Below are 14253 nucleotides of genomic sequence, written 5' to 3'. Positions count from 1 at the left end.
AGGATTAAAAATTTATCCACATCCCTACTACTTGGCCCTGGTTTGACCTTATGGATGAGGTGTTAGGACAGAGGCCTTCCATTACGCCTCCTGTCCTAATTTCCTCCATCCCTGAGGACACTCCAGGGCCAAGTGCAGCAGTGGGTGACCAAGAGGAGATGGATGAGGAAGAAAGTCAGGGAGGAAGTCAGCCACCAACAGGGAGAAAGAGGCGAAGGGACAGGGARGATGAGCTGATGGACCTGATCAGAGAGGACAAGAGACAGCAGAGAGAGGACATGAGGCAGCAGAGAGAAGCAGAGGAGAGAAGAGCACAGGAGAGCAGGGAGAGAATGGACAGATTGTTTTCAGTACTTGAAAGACTTGTTTCAAAGTAATTTTTTTAAAATTCTGTTATTGTTGTGTTCAATAATTGTTCTATTATTGTTTTATGTAGTTATTGTTCTCTTGTTTTATGTAGTTGCGTTCCAAATAAATGAAATAAAAAAACAGTAAATGAATATAACTCAATTTATTAACTTAACATTTTTTAAACATGTATGAACGTGAACAAGAATATAAAGAAAAAACTATTTACAGAAATAAAAAAGAAACATTGTACAACTATTTACAGTTAAGGCAAGATTAACCCGAGTGTCCCCTCCCTTGACCATTTAATGTAAAACAAAAAAACAAAACAGGAAGTCTCTGGCAGTGTTGCTGGATGTGCTGAAGGAACCGGCTGGAGTGCCACAACTGAGACCATCATCACATCTGGAACATCATGGGTGGTCTGCAGAGTGTTTTTGGGACGCTCCCTCTCACTGTCCACTGAATCGTCCAACAACAGGGTTTGCAGGGCTGGCTCAATCGACAGCTGCCACATCACTGAGATATATAACAAAATATGCTAACGAGATAATATTAATAGGTTTCCATTCATATTATAGTACAAAAAACAGTTCATTTTAGAAATAAAGATATTTTGATAAATTACTTGCTTTTTAGCAGTAGTCGTGGTCTGCTGGTACCTRCTCCAGGGCAGGACACGTCAGCAGACGGTCCCGCCAGCGAGCACCGCTGACTGCCTCCAAGCCAGCCTCCCCCCATGAAGAAAAAACTAGCTTCGACCTCCATAGTTAGTTCTTGAAGCGCGAACACGGTTGCTAGGTGACCACACTTAACGCCGGGTAAGAGCAGGAATGAAAGCTGAAGGCTAGACTGTCCAAATTCACAGCGACTTTCTTCCGGTCTTCCCGGTCTACTAAGGACCCGGCCCACCTGGACCCGGCCTGCCGTTTTGGACACACCCAGTGTGAAGGGCTGAAGGAACTGTCCGAGGTCCTGAAAGTGCTGGAATGTTTCAGGACCTGGGACAGTGTGAAGGGCTGAAGGAACTGTCCGAGGTCCTGAAAGTGTAGAAATGTTTCAGTACTTTTGACCAGTGGTTCCCAACCTTTTTAGACTTGTGCACCCACTGAGCCATTTTGTCATACAACTAGTACCCCTTCAGTCAAACGTAATGATGATTCTCTAAAATTATAATGTACTACAACTGATTATTAAATGAAAATTATTTTCAGTCATTTTATTTTTTCAACTCAAATTAAACATAAAGATAAAAATGTTGCCTTGAAAGTGAAATGAGTAAACGAATAAAGCAGGAAGCATCAAAATACATTGTATTTTTCCAAAATACATCAGAAACTCACCCAAATGAGCAAATTTTGTGAGATACCACGTTTTATACTAGATTCCATTTCATGTTAATTCTGTCTGCAATTTCTGCATTGTGGAAATTAGAGAGAGCTCTATACATTTCATTCCTATTTTTATAAATTTTTTACACATCTTGGAAATTTTTCCACGTACCTCCTGTAATATGCTTGCGTACCCCAAGGGGTACACATAACCCTGGTTGGGAATCATTGCTCTGTGGGGTGGGAGCTCAACGTCAGATTGACCTCCAGGGAGGAGCTTTGTACAAGTAGGCGGTGCTTTGTACCAGCAAGTGTTTAGGCAGCTCCACAGGGCTACCACAGGACATTCAAGGATTTCTCAAARATGCATGAATGAGTCATTCATGAATGAGTCAGCAACACACTGTGTTTTTGTTAAGGAATGAAATTATAGCATGATATAAAGCTTGAAGAAGTTGATTTTGCAGAATCCCCCCCACCCCCCAACATTGGTTTCATCATACCTTAATACATTTCCCCGCGTTTTTGTGGGACTTCAAATGTGTTTTTGCTAAATTTAGTCAGACTTAGATGTTTTACTGTGCAGGACAAGGCATCAGTCCTACATTTTTACTCCATAACTCAGACATACAGAATATGGGAGACTACTTTGACAGGTCACAGCCAGTACTTCCTGTAGCTCCTTCAATGCTGCTGTAGGCAGACATCCTGACAGGTTTTCATTTAGTCTTTTATTCAATTTTGGATGGGCATCCAGTTCTTGATAATGCCACTGTTGTGTCATATTTTCCCCACTTGATGATAACTGTCTTCACTTGGTATGTCTACCTTGGAAATTCTTTTGAACCCTTCTCCTGACAAATACATCAATAAGATCCCTCTGATGCTTTGGAAGCTCTGCGGACCGTGGCTGTAAGATGCTGTAGGAAAATGTCAGGAAAAGCCAAATACAGCTGAACTTTATTTGGGGTTAATCAGAGGTACTTTAAATGATGTCAGTTGTGTTCTGACTCCTATTTAACATGAGTTTGAATGTGCTTAGTTAATTCTGCAGAGCCACACCCCCATTAGAGGGTGAATATTTAAGCAAGCACCTTATTGTAGTTTCATATTTTTTTATTACCCCCCCACCCCTAAAGTATTTCAGTTCGTTTTTCAATTGAGTTGTACAGGTTAAAGTTCAAATTAAAGATAGAAAAAGTTCTGAAATTGTTTGAKTTTTTACATCACAAAACCCTGGAATAGAGGACAAAATATACAAAATCCACTTTAACTGTTAAAAACATTTTGTTGTGTTCTTGGAGTCTCCAAGAGGCAGAAAACTTGAATTTTGTCTATCCCTGTACTGCAAATACATATTTATCTTCTGTTTGGGTCATATTTTTCAGTCCTTTCAGTTTTCTCTATTTTCTATGACATTTTCTGAACTTTTATGTCAAATCATCTGCAACAGAATTGACAAATAAGGTCTGGACTTACCAAATACAATTTGGTTGTCTTTTATCTCGTCTGGTTCTAGGTCAGACTCTGGCTCCAACATGTAAAGCGGAATGAACAAGTCTGTTGTTGACATATTTTAATTAAATTCTTAATAAAACTTCTGCAAGCTGTAAAATGCCTAACCACTCTCTCAAACAGGAGTGGACCGGTCTYGAAGCCGGAGGGGGTGGAGCTTGAAGCACCTTAAAGGAACAGTAACAAAACGAGCTGCTTTGAGACACAACAGAACAGTGCTGAAAAAGAGGCTGGTAAAGGTAAAATAAGAAGGAATTCAGAACAAAGCGTTGTCGTCCCACTTTATAAAGAACCCAACTGAATGATTTGAATGTGAAAATGAAGAATTTAAAGCATATGTCTGTTTTAACAGGGTGTGTAGAGTTTTTATATTCATGGTTTGATGATGTTAAATAACATTGGTGGTGTTTTCACTATGGAGTTTCATACAAATCTGTCCAGTGGTTACTAAGATATTTTTCTAACACAGTACCTCCAAAAAGGACTTTCTGTACATTTCGTAAATCCAGTCTTCTGGTTGATGAAACATTTTGGTAAAATGCACACAAACACCAAAATTAACACTATTATTACCTTTCCAGCAGCCAGTAAATACTGAAATAAAGAAAAACTAACAAAAAATCTGATCTGGTGGTTTAATAAAGGTTTTTCAATGTGCATTACCACATCACAAGTTTGAAGTGTCTAAACCTTTGTAAAAGACCGCTGACTGTTTATGTTCACCTGTTAAAAGTAATAGTTATAAAACCAACCAGTGTGTTCACAACAAAAACACGTGATAAACTGAGAAAACCCCGGGATAGACAGGCTTTTAAATTCTCTTCAGTCTGCTGAAAACACAATTTTCTGCTCCTGATTTCACATTTTTCTCCCACACGCACATAACAATTATACAGATTGCATGTAGCTTTGTAACACCTGCTGTTGGCTCCATTTATTTTTCTTTCAATCAAAAATTGCTAAATATCTACGTAAGAAAACGATGCTTTTAAAAGATTGTGCTGCTTTGATCCTTCTGATATATTTTTATTTACCAGCAGCTGTTTTTTTTTTATTTGACTAGAAATCTCTGTGCAGAATGAAGGAGCGTTGCCTTCAGAGCGAGGTCACTAATCATCCCTTCAAGATATCCTTGGACTCTATGAATAGCCAACAAAATGTAGGCCACGCTTGTTTTAACATACAGTACACACACCTTTTCTAAAAGCAGATTTAAAGATTCTACAAATGAATACTATATTTCTGTACAGATGTGGCAACCGCTCTGAAAACTTGCCCTCATCCTTTGTGAGTCAGTCTGTGTGGGAAGGAGGAAGATGTCACAACAACCTGTTCCTCTTCACCTTCAGGGTCATTCTGACCCAAAGGGCAACAGGTCTTAAAAGACAAGTATTACATGAAGTAGTACACAGAGTTCAAATAGAACTACTTAAACCTGCTTTTGCTTCATTCTTTAGTCTTTCAGGGCCTTATAATAGAAGAAATGTTCATACAGATTGGATTTTAATTTAACTTTACACAAAACTAGCTATTCATTAAACAAATTACTGCAAGATATTTTCTAAATTTATTAAAATAATTCAAACATAAAAACTAACTTTTTGAAACACTCTTCAGACATATTGAATTTCTACTGCAACACAAAATATTTAAACAACAAATTCAAATAACTCATAGAAACTAAAGCATTTCTCAAGTTCAACTATTTTTTTTAATTTGCAGCATTATGAAATCACATTTAAAAACATACAGATGCAACACGTCAACAAATACCTTTATTTATCCACGAATAACTAAATCACATCAGGCAATAGAAAACAAGTCTAACTAAAGAAAATGTAAGCAGCAATCAGATTAGGATGGCACCACACTGACACAGTCTTCCACCATCTCAAACAGGAAGTAATGCGGCCCGCTACGTCGGGCCACGTCACCGGCCGTTTCTCCACTGCTGCTGTGGAGCCCGGGCCGCAGGGTCCGCTTCGAGAGCAGCAGCTCTAAAATGTGCGTGGAGTCTATTTTTGAGGAGCTGGTGTAGGAGGCGGCCAGGTGGAGCGGCGTGAGCCCGCCGTTGGTCTGGGCGTTAAGCTCGGCGCCGTGCTGCAGGAGACAACTGGCCACAGCGACGTGGCTCCATCGACACGCGCTGTGCAGGGGCGTCCAGCCGTCGATGGTGCGGGGGTCCACCTCGGAGCCGCCGGCCAACAACGCACAGACGACTTCGACGTGGCCGCTGTACGCCGCGCGGTGCAGCGGCGTGTAGCAATCCTCATCACAGGTGTGCACCAGCAGAGGGTCGGCTGCTAACAAACGGAGGATGGTTGAAAGCTAAAAAAAAAAGTCAGAGATTCTGAATATTACAAACCAGAAGACTAAAGAGGTACATTTTCAGAAATATTCTTACTTACAAACTCTGTTAGAATTTCAAACACATCTTAAGTTTTAGTGAGGTCATCTCCTTGTAAAGCATGATTCATCCATTCATATTTTAAGTAGTATTTTTTCCATGTTTAGAAAATCCATAAAAGGCACTTTGATCAAACATACAAACATACATTGGGGTCTATTTAATGACTAAAGATGAATGTCCAATGAGTTTCAATTTAACCATTTATGCTGTAGTTGTGGCTGCCAATACAAACTTGCCTCAATGATTCATTCCTACTTCCAATAAAAGGTTTCTATTTAGTTTAACATCAGTTTAATATTGCATTTCCACTGAACTGAGGTCATACAAGCTGTTTAATAAGACAAATTGTGACTAAACCACATGCTTGCTTGTGTGCAAAATTACAAAAGACAATTTATTAACTACAAAAAGATAAACTAAACACAAAGAGTCAAAGTAATGTGTCTCCAGTCAGACTCATGGCATTTATTTTTATTTATTTWTTTTTTTTTACAGAAGAAGCTGCAGGATGACACATCTTAGCTCACTGAAAGTGCTGCTTTCTTATGTAAATAAACAACAAAGGCAGCCATTCTTATATAAAGTATTAAATTTAGAGGTCCAATGTATTTTCTGGAGAGACAGAAAAGTGATAAACCTATCAAAATTTACTCCAACAGTCCGAACTATAATCCACCTGGTTCCTCGACAGCTTAGTGAGGCATGGACAGCTTTCAACATCTGGCACACAGAAAAACACCCCACTCATTTTATTCCGTGCCCTTATGATGATCAACATTTTTGCTTTGCTGTGTTAAAAATAAAACCTAAAAGGTTTGAAATGATCATCAGCTCTGATGTTTGAACTTTGAAGTTGCTCCTGCAGCTCTCAGCTGTGCAGACAGAGCTTCGGCCGTGCTGCTGAATGAGCTGTCGACGGAAGAAAACAACCAAACAGCTGCACTTTTGTTTACTGAGAAAGACGTGCTGCACTTTCACTTTACGGCAGCCATTCACCCTCAAAGAACGTGTCGTTCAGTGTCACATAACCGACAGGTGCTCATTTCGCATTACTCACAATAAAAACAGAGCTTCAGCTCAAAAGTCACTGAAAATAGGAGCGCTGTTTATGAAAGCATCTTTCAGCTGAACTGCTTCTATTTGCATTTTATCTTACTTAGAATTACTCTCTTACTGCAATATTATAACGTGCATAACAAAGCCCAGCAGGGTCAGCAGGACAGGCAGACCAATAGAGAGAGATGGGGCTGAATTAAAACATTTCASCAATAAGTCCTGATGCATCTCAGTAATCCAGGTAAAAAATCAAAAAGAAAAAATATTGTATAGGTCTTCTGGACGGGTTCTTCTCTAATGAAAAGTTTCGTCTCTCCTCCAAGAGACTTCTTCAGTCTGAGAGTTTCAGGCAAAATTCAGGCTTTTAAGCCCAGCCTCCAGGTGACTCATACTCACATCACATGGTTATCGTTGACACCTAATTAACACCTATTGTTAACAGGGGGTGGAGTGATACTGGCAATAGCCGCACTGTAGGAGGGGGACAACTGAAAACGGAGGCCTCCACCACTGTTTAATGATGGACGGTCTTTCTTCACAAAAATGGCTTCTTTTACTCCTCTCTCAAACCAACGTTCCTCTCTATCAAGAATGAGAACATCCTCATCMCTGAAAGAGTGACCGCTGGCCTGTAAATGAGTGAAAACTGCAGAGTTCTGGCCATTAGATGTAGCTCGTCTGTGTTGGGACATTCTTTTGAAATCTGCAGTTTTCACTCATTTACAGGCCAGCGGTCACTCTTTCAGAGATGAGGATGTTCTCATTCTTGATAGAGAGGAACGTTGGTTTGAGAGAGGAGTAAAAGAAGCCATTTTTGTGAAGAAAGACCGTCCATCATTAAACAGAGGTGGAGGCCTCCGTTTTCAGTTGTCCCCCTCCTACAGTGCGGCTATTGCCAGTATCACTCCACCCCCTGTTAACAATAYGTGTTAATTAGGTGTCAACGATAGCCATGTGATGTGAGTATCAGTCACATGGAGGCAGMGCTTAAAAGCCTGAATTTTGCCTGAAACTCTCAYACTGAAGAAGTCTCTTGGAGGAGAGACGAAACGTTTCATTAGAGAAGAACCCGTCCAGAAGACCTATACAATTTTTTTTCTTTTTGATTTCACCAATAACTAACATGTGGGAAATGGTGCAGAGTAGTATCAAAAACTGTGTCACAGCTTCTTTTGAGACTGGTTTAACATTATATCCCATTGTTATCATTAGTAAATTTTTGCAACGGACTATGGAAAATGTGCCACAGTTTCATTCTGTGCAAATTATTTATTTATGCATTCAAGAATTACAAAGCATTTTTCGAAACCCTAGAGAGCAAAATGTTAACCAGGCAGCTGTGCTGTGAGCTGCAGAAAACTGTTACGTGGCAACAGTTCTTATGTACGTAACATACTGTGATTAAATCAGCCTGAGATTATTACCTTTTTTTTGTTACATTATCCACAGGGTCTAATTTTACAAAAGGCTTCGTGCATTGAAAAGGTCTCCGGGTGCATTAAAAGAGTTCACTCAGTGTGCACGCTGTCCATCGCGTCTCTGCATGCAAAACTCACACTGTTATTGATTTTTTCCTTCGCACTTTTCTGCAAGACATGGGAGTGAACCTCAAGATGTTTCTTTTTCTCGTTTTGAATTTAGGAAAAATCTAAAAAAAAAAAAACTGTTAATAAGAACACTTTGACCTCCTTGGTAATTTTGCCCATTGATGCTGAAATGAGTGCTTTTGATCCACAAACAATACATAGAATAGAAAAAAAGCAACTTTGGTTAGTTTGATATTCAGAGTTTCCAACTCTTCATATTATTTCTCCCACACTCCACATATCTCATGAAGCACAGGAAATTGAGTTTTGTGTGCCTCCAAGTCCTAAAATAGTTTCTAAGCTGAGTGATTTCCATTCAAACAGAAKAATGGCTACGTTCACACTGCAGGTCTTAATGCTCAGTTCCAATTTTTTTGAAAAAATCCGATCTTTTTGTGTGAACGTTCACATTACATTTTAAATGTGACCTGCATCAGACCCCTGTGTGAACGCTKCACAGCACTGATGTGACACGCATGCYCAGTAAATGACGTGACGTCTCATCATCCGCCTTGTTTGTTTACAGAGCTAGCATGGATGCTACATTTTGCACATCGAATCGGAAGTTGTTGTTTAATCAGAGTCGATTAAATAATTATCTGACCTGCTTCTTTAGTTCAGTGTTTATATCTGAASCTGCCTCTGACCGCGATGCTCCAGTGAAGCTTTTTTTTTTAAACGAAACTATGAGCTGGAAAAAAGTATCGACAGAGTAGCTAACTTTAGGATCGATACTCTCCGTGACCCAGGCTGGACATCGTTATTATCATACTAATGAAAAGTAAAAAGATGAAGCAAGTGGACTTGTGTTTTGGAGCTGTAAACACATGGAGCTACAGATTTAAACAGCGAGACTTGACGTTAGTGTCTTATCGATCCTTCACCCCCTCCTCCTGATGAAAAAGTCAGATGGAATGTGACATGAGCGTTCACACTGCAGTCACTTTGAAAACATCAGATATYTATCCGATTTAAAACCACATACTGAAACGGCCTGGGTCGGATTTGAAAAAAATCGAATTTGTCTCGTTCAGACTGTCATAAAAAAATCGGATATGAGTCAGATGGGTAAAAAAAAATCGGATTTGGGTCGGATTTGCCTGCAGTGTGAACGTAGTTGTAAAAAGTTTAGGGGCAGCTTATTGAACGCGTAGGAGTGTTGATGGACTTCCTTGCAAACTGTTTGTTGAGAGGCAGAGAGGAAAGAGCAGAAACATTCTTTAATGAAAATGCTTATTTTTAAACAGAACCAACTGTGTTGGAAACACTGTAACAAGAAATTTATCAGGAATTTACTGTATTTGCAGCYTCCATCCTTTTTATCTGTTCAGACCTAAAAGCTCAGGGTCCACATACAGTAATGGACCAAAAGATTGCAGATTTAAAGTAGCACTTTTACCATTCTAATGGAGTTAAATTACATCCAGCCACAGTAAGAGATGGTTATTCAAGCTAAGTGCTACTACCATGTCTACTTGCAGTTGTTGGATTTCGACCAGTTAAATGAATGTACCCCCCCCCCCCCCCCCCACCGGCCAATCTTCCACTATTAATTCATTTTACAAAGCATCTGTCTTCAATGAGGCTTTCTTGTCTTCTTTGTGAGTCTGTGTGAGTCTGTGTGCGAGTGCCTCAACCCTGACCTGCCTGTCAGGATATTATCCAGCAGGTGCACTAGATTTATTTTTTTAATAGTTCCAAGATTTGTCAGATGAATGGAAAAGTACAAATTCATCTTCACTAAACGTCCACTCTGTGCAGATGCAGTCGTGCCTGGCTGATTATTCTAAAGGCAAAACTGGCTGGGACCGAAGAGAGGAAGAAAAGATTCAAGCTGTTCGCTGAGAGGAAAATGATGCCAGCAGCACAGGGTTAAATGCTGTAATTAAGGAGAGAGCTAAGGAAAGGAAATATAATTGTATGGCCCATTACAGCGACACCACCGCGAAAATTACAGCAGCTGATTGTTAGAAACGATAAGGTTGAGATGCATTACAGAATGGATTTTTCTCCACATTTTAGGCAGAAAATAGGGTTTATACATAAAACAGTCAATAGTTCCCTGTTTTAATGATAACATCGTGTTCAAATCATAATAAATATTGAACTGTGATTAAAGTAAATATTATCAGATCCCATTAAGTTTGGAAACAGCTGAGAGGTTAGGAGTCTGTATCATTAGGTGTGTTTGACAATGTTTATGACAAGTAAATGTTAAAGCAATAGTTCATCTATTTTGAAGAGGTGTTCTGTGGAAAGTCACACAATCCAGATGACAGGTTGTAATTTCAATATAATGTTGTGATGAACACATATTTTCCTCCCTCTTCTCTTTCTGTTCTGTCATCATGAAAACTGGCGGTAAGCATCCATAGATTAATTTCTGGATTTCCAAAKCCCATGAACACACGGCCCTAAATTCTTCCCAGACCTGAGTTAATGCCTTTTTATCAGGAGACTGTCTCCAGGACAGCCATGCCCTAAACCTCTGCTTCTAGATGATTGAAAAAATATATATATCTCCTACGTTTTCAAGTACAAGGAGAGAACAGAAGCATAACAGCAGTGAGATAACCTCAACCCACAACACTGCCTCAGTCATTTCACAAGCTACACAAAATCAAGCAAAAATAAATATATATCAAGCCTGGCTTGGAAGTGTTTTGTGAGTTTCAGCTTATTTCTCCACATATCTGCTGGAAATTTTATCATCTTGCAACAATAAAAACAAAAGTTTCAAGTAAGGAACTATAAGGAACTTGGAGGAAAAGCAGATAAGAAACGCTGGTACAGCAGATTTGATTGATCACTGCAATGGTACTAAGAAACCTGAACGACTAAAATGTTTGACAGATGCAGATTTGGTAGTAGAGAAATTCTCAAAAAAATTAAAAGTGCATCTATTGCAACTGAAAAAAGCTGTGTGCTTTTCTTGCATTAAACTACAGACTCCTACATATTTCAGTCTTAAATACTAAGAATGAAAAATAAAAGTTAAATGAGGATAACATCACATCCAGTTACTTTGACGTAATACTGAGAACTGAAAGCTATTAAGAATTCATTAAGATTTTTTTTAAACAAAAAGTTGATGGCCAGAAATTCAAAAATGCCAAAAATCATGACATTCAAGTAATAATTCATAACTCTTCCCTAATAAAACTCCTACTTAAAACAATCGGAACACTTACACGGTTGTTTTCTGCCGCCCACAGGATGAGCTCCTTTGGTTTGTCTTTGAGCAGCTCCTCCTTCTTCTGGTACCACTCCTCAGTGCGCTCCCCCTCGTCCACCTCGGCCTCGTCATCCTTGCTGGCCGTCCAGGAACTTCTGGCTCCTCGAGGAATCAGGTCTCCATGTGTGTCGAGAAGTTCGAGCTGGTTGAAATCTTCTGGGAACTCCATTCCTGGATGACGTCTTCACAGTCTGAGACACGTCGATATGAGGGATTAAATCAGAATCAGTGGACTGACAGAAACTAAAATCAAAGCTGGAAGAAAAAAAGAGAAAATTTGCTTTAAAGTAGATGTGTTAAAGTATTTTGTATACTTATTAATCAGTTATTTGGGGTCTCCTGGAGGGAGCCATGCTGATGTTAATTAGTATTCTCCACCTTGWGTTTTGTGTAAAAACTGACCTATCCAAAGCATTTTAATTGTGCACCTGTCAATGAAAATCTTAACTGCCTCAGGGTGTCTTCACATGAGTTGTCATTTATTTCCCAGATTCTGAAGTAAGAGGCTCATTTAAAAATCCGGTTTGAAAGTGATTTTTCCCTGGTGTTTCTGTAACGCAGCTAATGACCCTCGATGTCCTACAGCTCCTTGTAGATCATTATGATTATCTCTGGAACTGAGCCAGGGTAAAAGTAAAACCAATTTGTTTCAAAAAATAAAGTTTTATATATCCGGACATACATACAAAAAAAATAAAGTAAAGAAAAAAACAAATGCCGCTTATTAGATCAGAAAATTAGAAAAGTTCTGTCAGATAAACAAAACTGACACATTATTAATTTTGCAAAAACAAAGCTAAAACTCTGGAGCAGTGGTGGTGTGCTAGAAGCAGTGAAGCTCATCAAAAGCAATTAGTTCACTGAAGATTATCAATTGAACAACTCTTAAAAGAAGTCTGCCATTTTGCTGCACTGAGGCATTCAGGTGTTTGTCGACAGAATGCCAAAAAGGGAAGACGTCAGAAATGATTGCAAAAGGAGCGACTGTTGCTGCCCATCATGTTGGGAAGGGTTATAAGGACATTTACGAACAATTTGGAGTCCATCTTTCTGCAGTAGTAATAATCAGTCACAAGAGAACAACATTCAAGAGAGCCAACAATCTTTGTAAAAGGGTGGAGGTCACAGCAGGTTCACAGCAGGGTCAGACAGTTTAATGCTCAAGGGAACTGAAAAAAGTGACAAATCTCAGACTCTACAGGTCTTAGTTACAATAAGTGTCCTGATGCATCTCAGTAATCCAGGTAAAAAAATCAAAAAGAAAAAAATTGTGTAGGTCTTCTGGACGGGTTCTTCTCTAATGAAGAACCCGTCCAGAAGACCTACACAATTTTTTTCTTTTAGTTACAATAAGTGTTTTTGAAAAGGTGCATCTGAACAACAATAAGAGATCTAAAACAAGAGAACAAAGACGATTAAATCTGCAACAAAATGACTGAGTAAGAAAGAAAAATAAAGAAATAAAACACGTTTCTGTGACCATTTAAATACCACAATTAGGTGATTTTTTTTTAAAACTGAGTCATTAGCAGAGAAAAAAAAGTGGTGGTCAAACTCTTTTACATGTGAGACTGCCAGAAGATTATTTCAAGACATTTCTACAAATATGGCTGTAAACTATTTGAATTATGAAGTAAGAGTGACTTTGAAAAAACAATAACATACAAATATTCTCAACTTTGCACTGCAGACATGATTGTTCACTTTACTGACAAACTAATCGACTAAATCAGACAGGAACAGGAAACTTATTGCATCCAGCCTGCTAAATTTTACATTTTTCACTTTGAATATCATTCTACGTAGATTGTTTTTGTTAAAATGCATTAAAAAAATAATTGGGAGACAATCAGTTGACTGATTACTGTTGCAAGGTAGTTTCTAGATGCTCTCGATTCTGAAACACCTGTCAGTAGTTTAACTCATTAGTAAAATGAATATAGAATAAATGCATACATATTATTGGTTAATGGACAGGTACAGCGTGTTATTATGCATGGCTGTAGAACCCACATAATAAGCACACGACTCACTGACTCTCCATCCTTTGTGGTAAAATTTTCGACAAAGTTACACAACCTGCACTAAAAAAAAAACCATCAAAAATTAAAACAGCTTTTTTAAACTTACGTTGAATTTTACTCTGCTAGTATCTCAGTTTGTCTTTACGTCGCTACGGCTCCGTCAATTATTTGGAAACTAAAAAATGTATCCTTACAACAAGCGTCTCGACCAAAGACAGGCGGGTGTTGTAGTTTTTGACAACCGAGATTCCGTAGGAACAGTGCAACCAAAAACTGCATTACCCACAAGCGTTTGCGGCGGAGCACTTCTTCACTAACACAAATTGTGGTTGTCTACATTCGGTTTATGTTTGTTTCCGCCTCCTAAAGGTCACTTTTGTATTTGCTCCAACTTCTGTTTTCCAGCGATTGTTTTACTTTTTGGACAATTACACATTAAAAACTCATTTACTTGCACAGACTCAAGAATAAATCTGCACCATTTGCCATTAGCCCCACTTCATGTAAAATCTCATTTGTTACAGCTATATTTAGCTCTTACAATTACCAAACCAAAAGAACATGACATAGCCAACAAAATATGGATAGAACTTATTTATTCAACAAATACTAAGTTAAAATGTTCAAAGATAACTTCCTGCTTGCAGAACCAAGTTAATTGTCTAATGAGCTTGCCAGCTTATTTTTGTCCCATTATAGAGGAATTTGTGATCTCTCTCTCTCTCTCTCTCTCTCTCTCTCTCTCTCT

The 14253-nt window shown here is 38.8% G+C and overlaps 1 protein-coding gene across 2 annotated transcripts; it reads right to left on the bottom strand.

Annotated features, from left to right (window-relative positions):
• Positions 1–4886: 4886 nt before the first annotated feature.
• Positions 4887–13718, bottom strand: ankrd49 (ankyrin repeat domain 49). Of its 2 annotated transcripts, none has more exons than XM_014013197.1 (3): positions 13612–13718; positions 11438–11736; positions 4887–5522 (listed from the first exon to the last, which is right to left on the bottom strand). In XM_014013197.1, exons 2-3 carry the CDS (start codon positions 11648–11650, stop codon positions 5049–5051), a joined length of 687 nt encoding a protein of 228 aa, XP_013868651.1. In that variant the 5' UTR covers positions 11651–11736; positions 13612–13718; the 3' UTR covers positions 4887–5048. The 2 variants fall into 2 exon arrangements, with proteins under 2 accessions (XP_013868651.1, XP_013868652.1); XM_014013198.1 differs by having other exon boundaries at positions 11438–11672.
• Positions 13719–14253: the final 535 nt, after the last annotated feature.

Source organism: Austrofundulus limnaeus, unplaced genomic scaffold, assembly GCF_001266775.1.
Source record: "Austrofundulus limnaeus strain Quisiro unplaced genomic scaffold, Austrofundulus_limnaeus-1.0 Scaffold99, whole genome shotgun sequence".
Taxonomy (NCBI): Eukaryota; Metazoa; Chordata; class Actinopteri; order Cyprinodontiformes; family Rivulidae; genus Austrofundulus; species Austrofundulus limnaeus.
This window is presented reverse-complemented; position numbering and strand designations above follow the sequence as displayed.